At 46.7% G+C, this 22,648-nt stretch overlaps 2 protein-coding genes across 5 annotated transcripts in view; both read right to left on the bottom strand.

Moving 5' to 3' along the window:
- Positions 1–217: 217 nt before the first annotated feature.
- Positions 218–3,471, bottom strand: Coa6 (cytochrome c oxidase assembly factor 6). Its single transcript, XM_075977709.1, has 2 exons — positions 3,078–3,471; positions 218–576 (listed from the first exon to the last, which is right to left on the bottom strand). Exons 1-2 carry the CDS (start codon positions 3,219–3,221, stop codon positions 481–483), a joined length of 240 nt encoding a protein of 79 aa, XP_075833824.1. The 5' UTR covers positions 3,222–3,471; the 3' UTR covers positions 218–480.
- A 17,182-nt stretch (positions 3,472–20,653) lies between these two features.
- The window catches only part of Slc35f3 (solute carrier family 35 member F3), a 229,594-nt gene continuing 227,599 nt past the window's right edge, over positions 20,654–22,648 (bottom strand). For all 4 annotated transcript variants that reach the window (XM_075977707.1, XM_075977706.1, XM_075977704.1 and 1 more), the window contains one exon: positions 20,654–22,233. In XM_075977707.1, coding sequence (XP_075833822.1) covers positions 21,998–22,233 — 236 coding nt within the window. In that variant the 3' untranslated portion in view covers positions 20,654–21,997. The remainder of the gene's footprint in view (positions 22,234–22,648) is intronic.

Genomic DNA, 22,648 nt, shown 5'->3' with positions numbered 1-22,648 from the left:
GGCACTGTCTGATCATTGAGGACATTTGAACAACTTTTATTATAACCCATTGGTTACTTAAGGTTTCTAGCTTCACTGTGTCGTTTCTGCATTAAAATGCTGATCTAAAAGCCAGCAACACACATAACAACCTATCTTAGTTTTTATTTATATCAGTTGCAACTCGATTTGCATACTATTTGGCTTTCATTCTAAGGGGGGGGAAGGAAGATAAACATTGTGTTTTTATAATAAACTTTAATTTTTTTCTTGAAATAGATCCTCACGAAATTAAAGCAGCACACGTAGCAGCAGCCAGTCCTTCATAGTTTGAATGATTAGGATCTCCGGCTACTTGACCCTTTTACTAATTGGTATTCACAAGCGACAGGTGCTGGCTGATGTGTAATTGCGGCCAAACTGCTTTTGTCCTGGAACCAGCAAAGCTTTTCTGAAAGTCCAGAAGAATAATCTCCACCTGCGTGAAAGTTCAGGCAGAGCCTAGGAATTTTCAGTGGACCGTGAAGGCTGGAATTCTCCGGCTTCAAATTTTTCCTTGAATTTCAAGTAGTCTCTTCTTTTGTCAAAATATTTTATCTATTGAGATAAAAAGGCCTGACATTAGAGCAAGCTGTGCAGTTGGCAAGCAAAAGCGCAGATTTAAATGTAACTCGGCATTAACTGTATCAAGGCAGAACCAGGATTTGTGTTCTAGCCTCCTGAGTCAGGGATCTAGTGCCTGAAAGAGCCATGAGTCTCCCCGTTCCCTCTTGGCTGTTAGCACGTATGGCCCGTGAACTTAAACAGTCTTAGGCACATAAGAGCCTGTTTGGCAGTTCTTGGTTGGATCAGGAATCTTAAGTTTTAGACCATGGCTGGTTATAGGGTCAGTGTATGGTATCAGGCCTGGTATCTTTGTCAAGAAAGACAAGTCGAGACGGACACATGACTAAATATTCACAAGTTATTCAAGGCTTGGCTTTGTTTCCATTCATATCATCCTCTTCATGCGGCATCTGAAAAGTCCCATGTTCTACAAGTCGAAATCAAACCCAAGGAAAACATGTGTGCCAGCCGTGCCGCTGCCCCGGCCCTGCATCCCAGCAGCTCTGCAGACAGGGCAGGTGTAGGATGCCGCTGCCCCGGCCCTGTATCCCAGCAGCTCTGCAGACAGGGCAGGTGTAGGATGCCGCTGCCCCGGCCCTGTATCCCAGCAGCTCTGCAGACAGGGCAGGTGTAGGATGCCGCTGCCCCGGCCCTGTATCCCAGCAGCTCTGCAGACAGGGCAGGTGTAGGATGCCGCTGCCCCGGCCCTGTATCCCAGCAGCTCTGCAGACAGGGCAGATGTAGGATGCCGCTGCCCCGGCCCTGTATCCCAGCAGCTCTGCAGACAGGGCAGGTGTAGGATGCCTCATGTTTGCACTGGAGACCACAAAATGCTAATTTTTTTAAAAACCTTCAGTGCATGTCTTCATGGAGCCTGCCTGAACACGGCTTTCTCCTTCACTGAGAAACCCGTCCTCTACCACCGCACATAGACAGACTCGCTCCTTAAAGTTCCATCAGAAGGAAATGTAACACACCTGCCCAGAGTATCCAAGGCACCTTCAGAGAGAAGCCTCCCTAACTGCCTACCTACGTACGAATTCACATATGGTTTCTGAACATGATGGAAAACAGGACTCTGGGTTTACCTCAGTCCTGAGCCCTGAGGTCCTGCTGGTGCACAGCTCTGCTCTGAGGCCGTGACATCACTGCTTCACATCCAAAGCCCCATCCTTGCTCAAAATCCCCCGTGGTTTGATGGCCTTTGTCCCTCTGGGGTGTTATGACAAGGTATTCAAAAATCTCACTGTCAGCGTGGAGATTTATCCCTGGTGGTCTTGAATGACTACACTAGAATGGGTGCTTTATAAAAGAATATCAGACTTAAAAGCATACAATGTCCCTCCTGTTCTGTGAAAAGCTAATTGAGGTATCTGTTGTGCTCAGTTACATTTAGCGGCACCTGAGGTATCACAGTCCAATATGAACGGGGAAAAGCCACACCTTACATCGAACCTTCCGCAGGACTAATCCTACTGATCAGAACTTGAGTGGCTTTGGAAAGGTTTGAAGTTGAGGGTCCGTCTTTTGCCCTCTGAATTCCTTGCCCACCTCTGTGACTGATTTCACACCCTGGTGACAGGTGAAACCACTCACTGGCTCCCACCACCCCAAAGGCTAAGCATGTCATGTGACAGCCTCTGAGGCCCAACACAGGCTTTCCTGCTTTGCTGTAATGAACGGACTTAACCTGCATTGCCACCCATGTATTTGAAAATTGTGTTCTGTTCCCATAAAACTTAATGAAACTTCTGCCACATGGTATTAAGGGAAACTTCAATCTGTGCTCATATTTGGCTGCAAAATACACTATCCTTTGCCTTGAAAGCAGTGTTATGCTGTTGACAACAACCTGCCCAGAACTCAGCCTCTCCCGGGAGCGGATCTCCTCCTGAAGCTGCTCTCTGAACACTCCAGTCACCCACAGTCCTGGTTCTCGTGGCCTTGTACTGCACAGCACAACCCTTCTCTTTCTCAAGGGACTGCTGTACAGCAGAGTAAAGGCAAAGTTAAGAACCGGAGTTCAAATCCTCTCTCCACACGGTGGCTGGCTCGTTTTGGACAACTGTTTCTCCTCTCTAGTGCCTAAAAGTGAATTCAAGGCCTCCCAACACTGATGAAAATCCTAGCAAATAAAACCTAGTGTCTTTCTCAGAACACATTCCCACGACGCTCCACCCGCGCTCCCCCCACCCCCACGAGCGTGGTTTTGGACACACCTCTCAGTCTGCACTTTATAGGAGTTGGCAGAGACCGGAACAAAGTTAAAAATAAAAGAACTTTCTTTTTATGCTGCTGGATGACGGAACTGTGAGAGAGGCTATGGACTCCTGCAGAAATCATCACAACACTTTCCCTTCCCCAGAAACCGGCCGCGCACTGTCACTTTCTCCAGCAATAACAACCAACTGGTGGCTTCCACCGCGCGCCTTCCCCCGTGACCTTGTCCCTCCAGTCCTACCCCGAGGTGAGGCCGAGCGCCCGGGACTTACCCACTGTTGGGGGCAGCTGGCCTCGAACGAGCTCCTCAGCTGCTTGCACCGAGCCGCGTCCTCCGCGTTGTCGTCGAGACAGCGCCAGTACAGGTCGCGCGCGCTCCAGCACACCTGCCTTTCCTTCATGGTCGGGGCTGCCATTCCTGCAGGGCTCCCAGGGCTAGCTTACAACCCCGGGCTGCGGCGCGGAGGGCCCGAGCTTTGCAGTCCCGCGCGCGGCCTCCCGAGGAGCAGCCAACGTGGGCGAGCGCGGGGAGGAGCTCGGCTCCCGGGCCGCCGAGTCGCCCGGGGAGTCCACAGACCACGCAAGGAAACGCTCCCCCGGGAAAGCAGCAGCTGACCCGTGTTGATCCTTCCTGGCGCAGTTCTCCACACGGAAGGGCGGGACTTCCGGCTGCGTTTTCCGGCTGTGGTGGGCGCGGCTTTTGGGCGTCACCGATCGTCACCGCCCTCGGCCCAGTAGTGGCGGCGGCCGGGGCTGGAGTGGAGGGATAGTGGGGGAGGAGGCCACCAGCCTGAGAGCACGGACTCCCGGCGAAGTTTGGCCAGGTTTGCAGACCAGACCCCTCATCTCTGCCGTGCTTCGGATGTTTTGAGAGGAGCGTTTAATTTATGAGCCCGTGTTTAAGTAGAATGTTCAGGAAGACGAGTCGAGCCACGGATGAAGGCCAGTCCGCCGGCTGCGCCCTGGTTCTGTCTGCTCTAGCTCCTGGGAAGAGCCGCGTGCATGCGTGTGCAGCACGGACTCACACCAGTCCCGGGAGAGTTAGCTCTACTGTCGGTGCCACTGTGAGGCCCGAACCATGAAAGAGCCTTAGATGAGTTAAGTTGGAGACGGAAATCTATATTAAAGGTTTACTTATTTTGTCTGTATGGCAGCGAGTATGAATGTGTGCCACAGAAATGCGTCTAGAGCAGGCATGAATGAAATGGGAACGGTGGTGTCCACAGCCAGCCTTGTGTAGAGAGCCGTCTGTGTACCCCGTCCCAACTCCATGACCGAAATATTATTGGTAGCTTGAAACTGACTGCGATGCAACACTCACCCCGCGGCAAACAGCAAGCCAGAATTTTGCTTTTGTCGGGTCTGTAGCCAATCCACTAACGCACAGCGGCATCCGACACTGGGAAAATAAAGTCAAGTTAGTTTTTGGGGAAAAGAATACAATGAACAAACATCTGAAGAGAGATGTCAATAATAAAGGCTAGCTCTAGAAGACAAAAAAGTCAAAGGATCTTAGAAACGGTTGAATGCAAGTGAAGTTTAGAAAAGTGCACAGATTTCCAGAGAGATGTGTAACGGTGCTAGTATCCGTACTGAAAAATCTTTCTACGGACAATTCCAGATGGTTCCACCAGGAGGGTCCTCTTGACTTTTACCGATTTAATTATGCCTGTCTTGTGATTGTAAATCTTACTGATTGCAAAATCTCTCAATCTCTGAATCATCAAGCTCTTTGGAACTCATTGATATAAGAGAGAGAGAGAAAACGTGCACTAAAATGGTGTGAGACTGTATTTATTACTTATATAACTAAGAATTTTTGCTCTAGAAGGCTTAATGTATATGATAGTGGGTGCTGAATCTTTGTTGAGGGTGTTATATGTTATATATTGTATGTTACTCAGTACCTTCCCAATATTCAAAAAAGTCTATTCCAAATCCTGTGGTGGACATGTATGAGAAAATATAATTTGGGGTTGAAAAGAAAAACATTTTAAATTTATTATTTTGGATGTACGGGTGTTTTTTTCCTGCATGTATGTCCTAATGTACCATGTGTGTAGCATCTTTGGAAGACAAGAGGGTGTCAGATCCCATGGGACTGGAATTACAGACAGTTGTGAGCTGCTATGTGCTTGCTAGATATTGAACCCTGGTCCTCTGGAAGAGCTGAGACACATTGCTCCAGCCTTGAAAAGGATTTTTTTCAGTCACAAATTTATCTACCCAAAACCAAACAACGTCATAAAATGGAGTCACAGTGCAGAAGTTTCCATATTCATAATATCTAGGACCCATTTAATAGGCATACCATAGGAAATGGAAAACATTTTTAAAGTGACGGGAGACTTAAGCAGAGGCAGCACCCATGAGAAAATGCAAATAGCCAATGTATGGAGATACCAACATCCTCCTTAACAACCACAGCCAGGAACCCACAGTCACAATGCAGTACCATTAGACACCTGCCGGACCAAGGGCTGACAGTAATGGATCTGAGTTCAGTACCCAGAATTCAAATAAAGTGAGGGAGAGTGGTGGGAATATGCCTTTAATCTCAATACTGAAGAGGTGGAGACACAGATACCCAAGGTTTGCTGGCCAGCTATCACAACGAGTTATAAGTCACAGGCTAGTAAAAGATGCTATTTCAACAAACAAAACCAATATATATATATATATATAATAGTGTCTGAGGAGAGATTTTCTTCTGGCCCCCTTGTGTACATACCTTCATGTAAACACACACCATTTGGTATTAGCAGAGGCTGCTCCTTCATTTTCTGGCCACTCAGACCTGAAATAATCACACAAAAGCTGTATTATTTAAAACACTGTTTGGCCAATCACTTAGGTGTATTGCTATCTAGCTATTATATCTTAAATTAACCCATTTTTATTATTTTATATTTTACCACAAGGCTCGTGGTTTAAAGGTACCAGCACCAGCGTCTTTCTCCTCCTGTGGCTACATGGTGTCTCATTGACTCCGCCTTCTCTCTCTCTCTCTCTCTCTCTCTCTCTCTCTCTCTCTCTCTCTCTCTCTCTCTTGTTCAGAGTTCCTGCCTGGCTTTACTCTGTTAAGCCATTGGCCGAAAGCTACTTTTTTATTAATCAATGGCAATAAAACATTTACAGCATACAGCGGGGAATCCCACACCAAGTGTGCACACACACACAGACCCCACAGTAACAAGTTTTAACGAAGGTAATCTGTATGTTATGAACCAGTAAAATGATCTTTCTAGTAAACATGAAGAAAATACTCACTGCAGTTTGGCTGTTTTGGAGTTCGTTGCACTTGATAGTATTTGAACTAGCTGAAACCACTGTCCAACCCAGACTTGTACAGTAACCAAATGGACAAATTATGACTGTGCTGTGAAATATGACACAGCAATTAAAAAGAAAACCGCCTGTACAACAACAGGTGGATCACAGCACTGGGTGAGAAAAGCAAGCCAAAGCAAGGCCACGGTGTGATCCCTCCAATCTTGACAGTCCTTTTTTGTTACTGTTTTGTTTAAGTCAGGATCTCACTATGTAGCTCTGGCTGTCCTGGAACTCACTGTGTACAGCCTGCTGGCCTTGAACTCATAGAGGTCCTCCTGCCTCTGCCTCCTTAGTGCTGGGTAGGTTTGTGAGTCTTTGAACTTTCTGTAAACTACAGTATTAAGGGTAAATGTGTAAGTGTAAAACTATTAAGAGCAGCAAAGATTTTCACAGCTGTTTCTAGGGCAAGGAGAGATTTGATCACTCTGGGTGGGAAGCTTTGGGTTCTGCTTCTGCACCTGGACATTTGCTTTCTAATCATTCTTAAAACCGTGTACATGGTTTGTTTACATTTTTACATGAATGTGTGTGTCCAGTTATTAATAGAATGAGTACTTGCCCCCAAAGAGGTCATCACTGGTAGAATTGATCTACGGAAAAGTAAGAACAATGGTCAACATACAGAGCATGGTCACTAATTTCAATGTGTTTACCATGTCATATGTTCTTCCTGGCTGTGGTAGTTTGAATGTAAATCTCACAGGGAGTGGTACTATTATGTGGTGTGATTTTGTTGGAAAAGATATGGCCTTGTTGGAGGAAGTGTGTCACTGTGGGGGCGGGCTTTGAGGTTTCCTATGCTCAGGACATCACACAGTGTCTCAGCCAACTTCCTGTTGCCTGCAAGATGTAGGACTCTCAGCCACTCCAGGATCAAGTCTGCCTGCAGGCCACCATGCTCCCGATCATGATGATAATGAACTGAACCTCTGAAACTGTAAGTGAGCCACGCCATTAAATGTTTTCTTTATAAGAGTTGCCATGGTCATGGTGTCTCTTCACACTAATAAAAATCCTAGCTAAGACACTGGCCAAAAGTCAGCCTTGTCTAGTGCTAGATACTGCGTATGCAGCCACACAGTTCCTCCTTGTCTCTGATAGGGTTGTGGCAGAGAGGAGACATACTGCCAAAGAGGTGAGTTTACTGCAGCTGGGCTCCTACCTTTCCCGCAGGAGACTCTTGGTAACCAACAGAGCAAAGGAACCACCAGAGAGGGATCTAGAGATGCAAGTGGATAACAGCGAAGTCCATGTGCGCATTATCAAAATGTGAGCGCCACAGGATGGTCTCAAGTGTGTGTGTGGACAAAGGGTGTCATCTCCCCGCCTGGGTTTGAAATGAAGAGCTGGTGAATAGAAGTCGGAGGAAGGGGTGGAAGGCAGGCTTTGCTGGCTGTTCTAACCACCAGAAATGGTGAGTGGATCCCCAGACCTCTGGTGGGCAGGCAGGACAGACTGAAAACAAGGGTGTTGTCACCACCACCACCCACAGACTTTTATTTATACTCTGTTTTCCAAGACGATGATCAGAGACACCTACTCAGGAACACAAGTGGGGCAGATTCCTTTGACTTCAGTGTTGCTGCGCACCCTCCGAATGCCACGTCCATCTGCACGATGCTTCCCTCTGGTTAGCTGGCGATGCACTGCAAGGTTCTCTCCCTCCCCACCCCTCCCTCCCTCCTCCCCCCCCTGGCTTTTATTTTTCTTGCTGTGTTGATCTATGCTCACAGCTTCAGTTACTATTTCTGTCAGAAAGGCGAGGCAAGACAAGGTTTGAGCCTTAAAATAAACGTTCCCTTTTCAGGTTGCCAGTGGACATCTGCACTGATTTGCTCTTGGAACATCAGAGCTGGGTCTGTCCATGCGTCCCCTGCCTTACATCTGTCACTTATCCCTGCTATCGAATCATCCACTGTCCCTCTGTCCCCAGCCATCCCTATTATCTGTGCGTGTCTAGCATCTGTTGCCCTCTGTTCCTGCATTTGTATCTGTGTGTCTAACCAGCTTTTAATTATGCATACATGTATATTCTATTGTGTGTATATTTTTATCCATTCATTCAGTCAGTCATATGTATTGCTTGCATTGTGATATTTACTCATACCCCACAAATGTTGGTGGTGGCTCTTAAATTATCTATTGACTACTGAGAGTAGCAGCTTACAGCATACTACCTGACTGTTTTCCTGCTTCCCAGGTTTGTTTCTAACAATTGTGAACGGTTTGGATATGGTATGAGTGTGATTCTCTAAGATGCGTGTGTTGAGTGGCCAGTCTCTAGTATGGTGATGTTGGGAAGTGGTATGACCTTTAAGATGTGGGTTCTGGTGGAAGCTGGAGAGAGGGGAGGAAACCCTGAGTGACGGACCCACGGAGGCACAGCGGAACGTTCCCTCCTGATATGTGCAGGGTTGACAGTGTATACAGAAAATGTCCACCCCAGCTCTCCCCCAACCTGGATATTTACAGCTTTAAGACTGCTGCCCTACAAAGACTTTTCCTCCTTGATCCAGCGTTGTCTGCCTACTGGATGATATGCATGTGATAACCCTGCCTGTCTGTAAGCCACTATGATAAACACGCTGAGAGCCCAGGCCAGCACTGAGTGTCTGTGTGTCTGCCTGTCTGTCATTTCTTCTTTCCCTCACTGGCCCAGTCAGGGCCAGTCCCTGGAACAATGGACACAACAGAATGCCATCTGGTCATTTAGTACATTGTCCTTGGACACAGAAGCATGCCAGCAGATAGTTAATATATTGTCCTCATGAGAGATCCTGGTAGCTCTCATGTGTCCCTGGTCCGTTCTCTTGAGTGGACCGTTTTAAGAGCTGGAGACTGACCCCTCCCTTCTCTGGCTTCATCTGTCACCGTGTGGTGTTTCCTGTCCCTCATCTCTTTCCGTACTGTCCTCCATGGTGCGTGCAGACAGCTCCCCTGCTGTTTGGATTCCAGCCTCCAACCCTGCCAGCTAAATAAACCCTTTCTTTACAAACTACACAGTCTTGAGTATTTTGTTGCGGCCGTGGAAAATAGACAGGTGACATTATAACAGCTCACAGCTGGCTCACTGGGTGTACAGAGTGCCGTGTCTCACAGCCGGCTCACTGGGTGTACAGAGTGTCGTGTCTCACAGCCGGCTCACTGGGTGTACAGAGTGCCGTGTCTCACAGCCGGCTCACTGGGTGTACAGAGTGCCGTGTTTCAGTAGCATAGCTTCCTTCCTCATTCATACTCCTGGACTTGAATTTTACTGACTTAGCAGCTGTTGAGATTCATGAAATAAAACGTGATAAAATTTTATGTACACATAATATTTACGAAAATTAATTCCATATTAGGTATTTTCATTAAAAAATATTATACACAAGTTTAATGTGTCAAACGTGGGTGCCTTGCTGTGAATTGCTGTTGAGTCTCATTTGTATCAGATCTAGGCCTTCACACCACTTTGGTAAATGTTAGGATGTGTTCAGTCTGCAGTGGCCTTTGTCCCAGCTGTTGGTGATATCACAGAATCACATACCTGCAGAGTTGACTGGGAACACTATCTTACATCCGCTCTGCTTCACCTGCCTTCTTACGCAGACATGGCTCCTCCCAGACTAACCATTTGCATAGCAAACACTCTAGGGTTTAGACCTGGTGCACAAGCCCTGGCTGAGGACCTCTTAGGGCCCCAGCTCTGAACAGAACAGCTCTTTCAGAGGAAGTCTACACTCCCAGCCCGGTCTCGTCACGTTCTAGAGCACCCAGTTTGTCTGGAGCCGTGCGGGGTATAGTGCCGATCTTGCCCACACTCACCGAGAGGACACTTCACCCTGCAGTCTGTATTTCTTCGCTTTCTTTTCTACTTTCAGGAATCCCTCAACATTTTCCAGACTTGAGGTGGGAGAGAAAATAAGTACTTACGCTGTCATCTCAAGCTAGTCTCTTTCCAAAATACCAGTGATGCTGACAGGCAACACAGCTGCCCAGCATCTGTGCTGCTCACAGTGAGCAAGCGGACCAGTGTCAGGACGGGACGCTGACTCTCTGCTGGTGCAGGCTGCCCACTCTGCCCCCTTCCCTCACGGTCTCCTCACCATGGCTCCGTGCTTGCCACCCCCTCCATGATCCAGCATGGTACTCCTTCCTCCTGTAAAGAAAACGAGTTCTCTCCCTTTTGGTCCATCTGTCTCCTCACCACAGAACACACAGTTTATTTGAATGTTTTGGCCCTTTCAGGTGTGAGCACATGCGGCAATTCCTTGGCCCCAGAACGGGGACAGTCAAAGACAATTAGAACCCTACACGTGAAGCTTCTTCCTTCCTGCCCACATCAGAGCAATTCCTTTAGCATTCTGTCACCATGTAGAATGGCGGTGGCATCATGGCTAGGAGCTGGAGCCCTGTCTGCTTTGGGTGGTGAACCCCGTGTTCAGGTCAGCTCTGACACACATTGTCTTTGTGTTTATTCTATTTATAGTCAACCACAAACCCAAGACCTAGGTTTTCATTCCGTTTCATTTTTCTCAATTTATTTTGGACAGAAAGAATTTTAAATATTTATTTTTTGTTCTATAAATGCTTCAAGAAGCTGAATAATTGAAACAGCTCCTACCTTACATTTAGAGGCCAATCAAGGACCGGTCAAGTTACCAAGACCTCTAACACAGGTGGTAAAGACAGTTCAGTTAGGGAGACTTGGGAGACAGATAACTATTTTATGAAAAAATATATAGCACTTGGGTTGAGCCTTAGAAGAGGAACAGGGTTTCCAGAGCAGGTGGGAGACAAGGCAGTTGAGGTTAAGGAGCCTGCCTCATCCCAGTCAGAACGGCAGCAATCAGAGACATAGCAGGCTGTGAGGATGTGGATGGAAGGGAGCTCTGCATACTGCTGGAGCACCGTAAACTACTGCAGCCACTGTAGGAATCGGTGCGATGGGCTTCCAGAGGCCAAACATGGCTTCCATGTGACCAGATACACCACTTCTCAGCGTTAACCCAGAGGCGCCAAGTCAACATGCCCCGTAGATCTTGCACACCAGTGTGCACTATTCACAAGAGCTAAGTATGGATTGACCCAGGTGTCCAACATCAGAGGAACAGATAAGGACAATTCATACACACAACAGAATTTCAGCCATAGTGAAAGCGGTTACGGTGTTTGCAGGAGAACAGACGGAACTGGAGATAGCCCTAGTAACAGAAGGGGCGGCTTGTTGGGGTTTATGTCCTGCCCAGTTCCCACAGCCGGCAAGTCCCAAAGAAAATAACACAGAGGTCTATATTAATGATAAACTGATTGGCCCATTAGCCCAGGCTTCGTATTAGCTCTTATAACGTATATTAACCCATTATCTTTATCTATGTTAGCCACCTGGTTCAGTACCTTTTTCAGCAGGGCAGGTCACATTCTGTTTCTTTCGGTGGTCTGGGCAGGACTGTGAGGAATGGGCTTTTCCTTCCTAGCATTCTCCTGTTCTCATCGCCCCGCCTCTACTTCCTGTCTGGTTGACCCACCTATACTTCCTGCCTGGCCAATCAGCGTTTATTTAAAACATGATTGACAGAATACAGACAATTCTCCGCAGTAAGTGAATTGCACTGGTCTCAGAAAGGCCCATGCTATAGTTCTCTCATTAGACTTAGTAGATACAGAAAATCGTATGTACTGATGAATGGCATGTGAAACTGGGGTAAGAGGGCTGATGGGAGGGCCGGGGTGAGAGAGGATAAGGTAGAAGGGGACAGGGTGGAAACAGGCTCAAAGTGTATTTCACACTCGTTACTGTGATGAAAAGCAGCTTGGGGAGGAAAGGGTCTATCCTAGCTTACAAGATAAAATCCATTGTTCAAGGAGTCAGGAAGGAGCTCAAGGGGAGTAGGAACCAAAGCAGATACCAGAGTCCTAATGGTTCCCTGAGGGAGGGGGTGAGAAGGCACACCATCAACGGTAGAGACACCGAGTCCAGTAAAAGGCGAACAGCAGGCTCGTTTATTCAGCAGTGAGGAGAGCCTTAAATACCCTCGTCTCAGCACCCAGGCTGCGTTCTGATCCATTGACATTGCGTGGTCTCCCCTCATTGGCTAGGCACCATCAGGATCTCTGACAGTGCCTGTTGCTAGGCCCTCTGGAAGACTCCAGGTTGGAGGGCTTGTAGGCCTTATCTTCCCACAACAGAGAAAAGCTGGTGCTGGCTGGCACTCTCTGAACTGCTCAGCTACCTTTCTTAAGCATCCCCAGCTCACCTGCCTAGAGATGACATTGCCCAGAGTGAACTGGGCCCTCCTATATCACCTAGCAATCAGGAAAATTGCCCACAGACATGATGATCTGGGCAGTTCTTCAGTTAAAGTTCCCCTGTTTCAGGTCTATATCAAATTGACATATGAAGTTATGACAATAATGCTTTATAATAATTTTTTAAAAATCAGAGGAGCAGTGGCGTTTTAAGTCTTCTTGGACTGCAATAATAAAAAATAACATAAATATGGCATCTTGTAAATATAATTTATTTCTCACAGGTCTGCGAGCTGAAATGTTAGAACTCAGATGTTAGGGGCTGGTTAGTTGCCCTCTGCAGCCGTGTCTGTCTCCATAAAAGCTGAATCTGCAGACGGGACCCCAGGCTACCAGAACAGAGGGGTTGGAATGTTACAGATCCAGAGCCTCACCAAAATCTATCTTGGGCCATCCTTCAATTTCTTAACAGCCACTTACTGCCCACCACTGCGTCCGACCAAACATTCTCATGACTATTTGATAAATTCTTTGGAAAGCACAAACAGATCCCCATTTTCCACCAGCCTAAAGACTGCATCAGCTGGTGTCGGAGGTCTGCATTCCCCCTGTTCTGTGATGGTACAGTTTCCCTGCTGCTCTGTGACCTGCTTACTGGATGTTCCCACCAATAGTTTTGAAAGGTAACATGATTGATGGCTTCCTTCCTTTCTTCCTTCCTTCTTTCCTTCCCTCCTTCTTTTTAAAAAAAGTATTTATTTTATGTATATGGTGCTCTATCTGTATGACTTTATGCCAGAAGAGGCATCAGATCCCACTATAGATGGTTGTGAGCCACCATGTAGTTGCTGGAAATTGAACTCAGGACCTCTGGAAGAGCAGCCAGTGCTCTTGACTACTGAACCATCTTTCCAGCCCTGATTTATGACTTTCTTTGTTCTGTTATGATAACAATTCCATGAAAATGTTATCACACAGGAACACGGAATTTAGGGTAAACTGAATCTGTGTGCCTGGACCATGATCACACGTATTTGGCCACAGAGCAAAGCATCTTTTATCCCCTTTGAGGCAAAAGCTGTGTTTTTGCATGGACACAGGCAGTTGCAACTTTTTACTGTCACTACTGCTGATAAAGACTTGGAGAATTTACAAATTTATTTTTGCCTTAATTTTTTGGGGAGTAAAAATGAAAACTTTAGAATGTGGCTTAAGGAAATAATGAAGCAGTTTCAATGTGGCTAAGAAGTGTGATTTTTTTTGTCTAAGTAGACCTGAATATTCTGAAAATTTTAAAATAATCATCTAACTGTGCCAGCATGAGTCCTTAGTCACCTAGGCAATAGAACAGGTTTCCATGGGAACACATGGGTCTGTATCAAAGAAATACCTTGATTTTTAATGGTAGGAATGAGCTTCATCTAAGGAGTATCTAAACTCACTGCCAGCTGCTCAGTCTCCCCTGATCATTGAGCTCATGTCTGTGAGTGACTGTAGAGAAATGAAAGGCATACATTTCCTAGTTACATTTAAATTTTATTGTGCAGTGTGATCAAAAGGGAGGGGACGTATGCCTGATGCAGGCCCCATGGACCCAGAGCTGAAGAGGATGGTGGAATAAAGCAGAATGAAGCAGACAGACAAACGTTTATGGACTCCTACTTGGTACCATCCTGTCTTTGACTGAGGCAATAAGTCAATATCCCAGGTCCACTTCCTTCAGTGAACTCACATTTTATTTTTTATTTGATTTTTATTTTATTTAATTATTTTTTATTAATTGTTTATTAAAGATTTCTGCCTCCTCCCCGCCACCGCCTCCCATTAATTCATCCCAAACTTAAGAACATAGACATGTACCTGGTGCTGTCCGAGGTGCTGAAGCTTAGATTCTGTTGGCGAACATAATAAGCCCTTCCCCCACAACTAAGCTAACATAATTTAAACCACATGCTACTAATTAAAGAAGAATAATGCAGGATGGGGGTTGTGGAGAGTGATGGAGGATGGGGTTGTGGAGAGTGATGGAGGATGATTTTGTAGGTGTGAGAAGTTGAGTCACAGAGGAGCTGAGAAAACTGGTGGTAGGAGCAGTGTCTCTGTGTAGAGAGAAAGCCCAGCCTGCAGAGGCAGCGGGTGCATGATGGAGGGTCACAAAGTATGTGCTGTGTGTGTGTGTGTGTGTGTGTGTGTGTGTGTGTGTGTGTGTGTGAAGGACTCAGCACCACACTGTGGATGGAATTCCACTGACCATATCTCCAGCCTCACCCAGGGTCCTACCTAACTCACTTGGCACCCACAGGTAATCAGTTAATATAACCTTCCTACATACTAGGCAATAAAGTCCCTTTCACACCTGGAGAACCCGAGTCTAGCAGTCTGGGTAGGTCAGTAGGTTGATTCACATTGGAGAGTTCCCCCAAATGAACTTCAGAAGTCCAGTGTCAAGACTGAAACATTTCATGCAGCAGGAAAGCTCCTTAATCAGGAAGGATTCTTAATCAGGAACAATTCTAAATGGCTTCAGGAAGTTCCTGCAACTGACCAGATTCACTAAGCCCCTCCCTGTCAGAGTAAACAATAAAATCTGAGAGTCCCTCTCAGAAGAGTAGAGTCAAGGCTGCAAAGAAGACTCTGAGAACCGCCAAGCTGTGTGGAAGAGGTTAAGACCAACTGGGGCACTTGGAAAGGACGCTCTCCCACCTGTTGAGCTGCCTGCAGGCTGTGCAGTGTGCTTCAGGTCCCCACTGTTGTGAGCTGTCACCCAAGCTGGGGTGGGCTTTGGTGATGCAGCTGTCTTTGAGTCACCTCTGCTCCTGTAGGCAACCCCTCACCTATATTCCTGTAAGTAACCCCAATAAAACTCATTGGTTCACCAAGTTGGACTTTGGTGGGATTTGTACTCTGGTCTGCTGTGGGCTTGCTATCTGGGGTGAGTAAATGTGTGTTGCTTCTTCCCAGGAGAAGGGTTGTCATACAACAGTAGCACTTCTGGCACCATGAAAGCTAGACCCCAGGGAGGGTGTTTCCTGGTTGGCTTGGGGTTGTTTTACTTATGTCCTACAGCCAAAGTGTGTGGCATCTTCAGAAATATGATCTTAGCATGTAGCAACCGAGGGCAATAGCAATAGTGTGGGACTTCTGACCAGTAACACATACCTTGTACTGTGGTTTTACTTTCATTTAATAATCCATGTCATCTCAGAGTTACATTGTCCACCAGTGCAGGGTGTTTCTGGTATGGGAAGAACTAGGGTAAGGGGGGGGGGCTAATTCAAAGGACAGGGATATGAGAAGCTTTTCATACTACCTCACAGCTAAAGCATACCACTACTGCCACCAGTAATACTAATGATAATGACAACGAAGTGGAGGGCTGGAGAGATGGCTCGGCAATGAAGTATGCTTCTTACCGGGGACCTGGGTTCAGTTCCTAGCACTCACACAGTGGTTCCTAACCATCTGCAACACCATGGGTACTAGGTATGCAGGTGCTACACATAAATACACACAGGCAAAACATTCATACACATAAGATAAAATAAGTCATTCTTAAAAGCAAGCGGGGGAGATACAAGAACTGTGAGAAGACAGAAGGGGTTTACTGAGGGTGGAAGTGTTTTAAACAGGGGTGGGGGAGAGAGTAGTGGGCTGGTTACTAAAGCTAAGGCTATATGAGCAAGTCTATGGAAACCTAATGATTAGTAAACTCATTCCAAAAGACAAATTAAAATATAACTCAGAAAGCCTCTTTCTCTTGGTAATTCCATCTCCTGCTTTGAGGACACAGAGGGAGGTCAGTCAGTGACCCTGGGTTTTGCAAATGCCTCTGACTCCCCATAACCACCCCCACCAGAGCACCTCTCTCTGCTATGTTTCCACTCCATCCTAGGGGCCCGCTGCTCTCAGTGATGTAAGCGGGGAGGATTCCCTGCCCACTGGGAGCCCTCACTCCTCTCCTCTCATTCTCATAGTTCCAGGAAGAGTGGGAAGCCAGAGATGCTTACCAGCTGGTACTTTCCTGACTTGCCCCAGGTGAAGGAGGATGACCCTGCTCTCCTTTCGTGGAAGAGACCTGCCCAGACGTCTGTTTCCCCGTGGATGGGAACATGCTGAGATCAATGTACCGGGCTCTGCATCTCAGCTCCACTGGACTGCATCTTGGTGACTTTGAGGAGTAGATTAATTTCTCTGGAACCTATCTTTAAAGCCAGAATAAAGTTAGCATCCTACAAGGCTGCTGTGTGGACAGTCAGGTCAGCTAAGGGGAAAGTGCTCTATACACTGGAAAACCCTCCAGGGTACCCACAGAGTCCAGACGGTCCATGAGCATCCCTCATCTGAGTCTTCTGTAGTGTTGTTATAACATCATACTTTACTAACAAATATGTCGCCCAGGTTTTAGACATTTTTGCTAATTTAGTCCTTTCGAGAAAGTCCTAGATTGAGTCCTCACCTCTGCTCAGGCCTAGAAACAAAAAGGACACTGAAGACCAGACCGCGTGACCATTTCTAAAATGAAATTGGGACACACAGTCAGATCTCCTATTTACAGCTATGCAGGCATTTAGGGCCTGGCTCAGTGCCTCTGGCTCTGCCGGAAGAGCAGTGCGTGGCAATTGAAGTTCCAGATGTGTCCACCAGAGGGCGACTCTCTGATGGGCCAATCTCGCTTAGGCAGGGCCACGGGACTGCGGACCCTGGAATGTCTTTTGCTTCTGCTGTGCCTTTACATGTTAGCTGCGGCTCTCTTTCTCTGCTGTCTAGCATGGTGTGAGCAGAAGTGGGGAGTTCTCCACTGGCTGTTCTATAGTGTTTATCTCCTGGAAATATCCCGTTCTCCTGGGCATTTTTACCTGTGGATTGTGAAGAAGATGACCCCTCCCTAAGCTGTACTGTCTAATTTGATAATAATAATGATAGCCTATACAGAGTTCTGATAAATACAAGGATATGTTTCACAGCTAAGGCCTATGAGGTCCATCTCAGGAGCTGCTTAGGTTGATGATTAAGAGAAAACACCTGAGTCCAGGAGCCAGGCTGACTCTAATTCTCTTAAGGCTGAAAAGAGGCAATCACGTACCATTAGCTAAAACAAAGCTTCAAACATAACTTCAGGGTAGACCAGATGCCTTGCTAAAGGTTTTAAGAGAAATAACCCCAGAAAACAAGCTAGACACAAGGACACACAGTGAGCTGCCTGACTCATTAGGCTGGGGTCGAAAATACACCACAGCCCAACTGCTTCTAGTTCTCCTTGCTAAGAGAGCAAGGTTTGGTTGACGACCAAAGGCGATGATTAATTCCTTATATGCATTTTTGCCTCCAATCTCCTGATATAAAAAAACTATTGGTGAGCGGGTATGTACCCTAAAGATTTAAAGTAGAGCTGACTGATTCCTTTTCATATATAAAAGTTTAGCTTTGTGGTTTCTTTAAGATTCCTTATAAGATTACCTTTCAAGATAAGTAATAAAGTGACTGGCCCTTTCTGTGTAACTCCAAAATGCAGCCTGCCAGGAAAAGAGCTGACAAGCACACCTTGCTCACCCACACAATTAATCTATAACAAGTTGCTTGGGTATAAATGCATGTGGGTTCTTGGGATAATTTGTTTCCCACCTCACCATTTATTAAGTCTAGTGTAGCACGTTTTCAGTGGTCCCCAGCTCACAAATAATGACATGGGGGACTGGAGAGATGGCTCAGCTGTTAAGAGCACTGACTGTTCTTCCAGAGGACCTGGGTTCAATTCCCATCACCCACATGACAGTTAACAACTGTCCGTAACTCCAAGATCAGACAAACATGCATGCAAAACACCAATGCACATAAAATAAAAGTAAATAAATTATTTAAAAAAATAATGACATGGAAACTGATCATTAAATATGAAAGCTTGGCCTTTAGCTTGGGCTCGTCTCAGCTCTTATAACTTAAATTAACCAGTTTATATTAATCTATGATCACTACACAGACCAGGCTGAGCTCAAATCTGCAGCAATCCTCCTGCCTCTGCCTCTCATGTGTCAGGATTGCAGGTGTGCCACGCATCTCTTTTCTGTTTGAATTTGGCCATCCCAGGGATCTCAAAAGTATAGTCATATGGCAGCTGTCTTTTTAGGTCAGGTTTGCTTCATCCTACACAAGGTCCCCCAGTTCATGTATGTTTCAGCAAGTGTCAAAGTGTCCTTATTGATCTCTAAGGATGACTAATTCTCCACTGCATGAGTAGACACATTTTGTTTATGCACATATGTAAATCTACCCATCCATACGTCTGGCCAGCCAGCCACCTATGCCCTTGCACGCTTTGGCTACCATGAACAACGGTGCTTTGAATACAGGTGTGCAGGTACCTTAAGGAGTCTTTGCTTCCAACTCTTTTTTTTAATTGATTTAATTTTCATACAATATACTTTGATCTTGCTTTTCCTCCACAACTGCTCCCAGATCTCCCCAACTCCTCACCCACACAACTCTCGTCTCTTTAAAAAATAAAAAAACACACAAAAGCCTCGTGAAAACACAAAACCACATATGCACGCAAAAGACTGACCATTAAGACAGAAAATGTCCAAACAGAGCAAAAGGAAGCAAAAAGTTTACAAACCTGCCGTCATCTCTGTTTGTGCTGGCCAATTATTCCTGAGCACGGAGTGGTTAATAGACCCAGTGAGACTTCCTTGGAGAAAACTAATCTTCTCCTGGTCGTGGGTATCAGTGACAGAGAGCTTCCTGTTAGCTCACATTCCCGTCCCCATCTCAGGACGGGAACCCATCTGACTTTGACCTGTGCGGGCCCTGTACACGCTGCCGCAGTCCTGTGAGGTCACATCTCCCGTTCCTGCTGTGCCCGGAAGACACTGTTTCCCTGGAGACATCCATCCCCTTCATCTCTTACCATCTTTTCCTCTCCTCTTACCCATAAATCCTTGAGTCACGAGGGGAGGGGTTTGGTGAAGACATCCCATTTGGGACAGTCCAGCTGTGGGTCTCTGTGTCAGTTCCCATCTACTGTCCCTGGTGACGGCTGAGCTAGCCACTATGTGAGTGCCAGCCTGCTGTGGCTACTGAGGGTTCCTGGTGGAGAGCATTTCTGGGGATCAGTGGAGGACACAGGAATGAAGATGGGCTGGGAAGGGAGGCTGAGAAGACCAGCAGGAAGGCGCTCCTAATCTTTTTATTTTTAAATTACAAAAAACATTTTGCTCATGAGTGTCTTGCCTGCAAGTATACATGTGCACACGTGTGTGCCTGGTGCCCGTGGAAGCCAGAAGAAGGCATCAGATCCCCTGAAACTGGAGCTACAGATGGTTGCAAGGTGCCCGTGGGTGCTGGGAGTCAAACTTGGGTCCACTGGAAGAGGAGCCGGTGCTCTTGACAGTTGAGCCATCTCGTCAGCCCCATATTTTAATCTTAATGAGCTGATGGGAGAAGATACATATACCATAAGGCAGATATTTCCAGCTTTATAATGTGTCTTTCAAAGGAAACAGTCACTGGGCTGAGTTAAATGAGACATTCGATGGTGGAGGTGACAGGCCAGGACCGTGTCACCTGCATCACCTTTGGGAGACGTTCCAGGTGTGGGTGAAGTGACTCTGCTGCCATTTCTAGGAACCCTGTCCTCTGCAGCTCTGCACTAGACACTTGGGTCTCACAGTGCCTGGCAACAGCGGCCTAGACACAGCTTCATTATCTTTCTGCCTCCGTTGCCTATAGTGCTAGGGTTAAAGGTGTGTGTGTGTGTGTGTGTGTGTGTATGTGTGTGTATATATATGTGTGTGTGTCTGTTTATGTGTGCATATGTTTGTGTTTATGTATGTGTGTATGTGCGTGCATGTGTATGTGTGTATGTGTGCATGTATGTGTGTGTCTGTGTGTATGTATATCTGTTTATGTGTGCATATGTTTGTGTTTATGTATCTGTGTGCATGCGTGTGTATGTGTGTACATGTATGTGTGTGCATATATGTATGCGTGTGTGTATGTATGTGTTTATGCATGTGGCTGTGCTCAGCTGTTTACATGAGTTTTGGGGATACGAACTCCTGTTCTCGTGCTGGTGCAGGAAGTACAGTCTCCTACACCGTCTCTTCAGCCCCAGAGATTTACAGTCTCTATGAGGCCTATGATTGTCACGCAGTTGTCGGTTATCACAGCAACAGTTACTTTGTCTCGCGGCCACTAGGCGGGCTCACCTTCCAGGAATTGGAGACACTGCAGGCTGCATCAGGACCCTTAGAGAGAGGCAACAAGGTGGCACCAAAAGCATACGCAATGCTTCTTTGTTTCAAATATTTTATTAATCTGTTTGGCCAAACAAGTAATGGAAACTGAGAATAATAATTGGCTAAAAAGTTCAGGTCATGAGTGCCCCTTTCCCCCAGGAAACAAAAGACCCCATGGTTCCAGAATGCACCATTGGGATATTGACACCATTTCAAAATCAGGTTCCCATTTATATGTAACAATGTAAACTTCAAAAATAGTAAACTCTAATCCCAGTCCCTCTGTACAGATCTATCACAGATAGAAGTTTCTGGCAGACCTAAATTGTGTAAGTAAACAGCCCGGTGCTGAAAAGTTTCTTAAAAAGGTTTGCAGACTCAGTAGGTGATGTTTCCGTCTCGGTCTGGAAATGAAAGCTACCAGCAGTCCCTCCCACACAGTGCACCTGCGCAGTCCCTCCCACACAGTGCACCTGCGCAGTCCTTCCCACACAGTGCACCTGCGCAGTCCTTCCCACACAGTGCACCTGCGCAGTCCCTCCCACACGGTGCACCTGCTGTGCGTGCTGCACCCGCCAGCCACCTTCCAGCGTTGTCACTTTTGTACACACATATACACATATAGTTTGTTTGTTTTTTTTAAGATTCTACATCTAAATTATAAGACGGCGCCAGTGACATATGATGTCACCTCGCTTCACATAGGTAAGGACGGAGATGCTGTAGAAGGCACTAAGTTCTCCTCGTGATCTTGTAAAGACGCAAGAGGGCAGGCCAGCTAGGTTAGGTTTCCGCTTTCTATCACGTGACCTGGCACGCCCTTTCTCCTTTTCTGTTTCATCCCTCTTCCCTTCTCACCCATCTGTCCGCCACCCAGTCATCCACCCATCTACCCATCCATCCATCCATCCATCCATCCATCCATCCATCCATCCATCCATCCCGATTAACTGACAATTATCTTTTGGTTCATTGAAATTCCTTAAAATTAAGTATACAGTTCTGGTATAAAACAAAATATGACCTACTATAGCTGAAAAATAATCACAGTGTACAATGTCATTTTCAGTTGCTAAGAGGCAGAGCATTGCCCCGGTGTGTCCAGCTTGCCTGTCCTCCGAAGCAATCAGTGCAAGGCTCATTTTACCCCACTTTACATTCACTGAAGAAGCACTGAGAGGTTCTTTTCTCTTCCGTTTGGAATCGGTACCCTTAAGTGGAAGGTCTGATGTGGAAAAGTGCAAGCAAATTGGACATGCCAATAAATACCGTAGAACTTACTGCAGATTACCAAAACTGTACATGTATGTACACCTCACCCACCGGAGGTTCCTCCCTTCGGAATAGACCTCAAAAACATTACCATGGGGGCATCCCAGAGTCCCAGAGGAGTGGTCTCAGCGAGCGAACGATGGGCGGGCTCTCCTGCTCCTGCTCTGGGGGCCTGTGCCCAAGTCCCCGCTGCTCTCCGCAGCCTCTTCCTTCTTCCTCACTTTGAGGCGGGTGAGCAGCTTGATCAACCAGACATCCCACTCCTCTGGCAGGAGCAGGAGGAGGAAGCCCAGGCCGATGATGATGATGGCGATGACTCGGACTCCGTTGAAGACTATCTGGCTGGTATAGTGATCCACCACTAAGGGAGACAAGAGAGCCGTTTGCTCAGCGGCAGGGCTGTGGACATGGTGATATAGCTGAGCACCCACTAGGGCCGGAGGTTTGAAGTCCTTTGGGCACCAGAATTCTGCCCAGCAGGATTTTGTTAATGCCGGCCGGGGCTGCCTCGAGGTTATCATAGCGGACTTCTTAAGACCAGCCGTCTCTGAGGCCTTGGGCTTGTGTGTGTGTGCGGCTATCTGAATCTGACCCAGCACCTGAGTGTAAATGGTGAGTTACGAGCAAGGGAAAAAAGAAATCAAGGGTAACTGGAGTGTAAGTGTAGTTGAGCACGCCAAGGTTTAATTCTGGCCAATTTGGGGTTTCAGGATGAAGAAAATATTATTTTTTAATTTACATTTTTGGTACTTTTTCACATTATGATGTCACACATG

Source organism: Microtus pennsylvanicus, chromosome 6 (assembly GCF_037038515.1).
Source record: "Microtus pennsylvanicus isolate mMicPen1 chromosome 6, mMicPen1.hap1, whole genome shotgun sequence".
NCBI lineage: Eukaryota > Metazoa > Chordata > Mammalia > Rodentia > Cricetidae > Microtus > Microtus pennsylvanicus.
The sequence above is the reverse complement of the archived record's forward strand: the minus strand, read 5'-3'. Positions and strand labels throughout refer to the sequence as shown.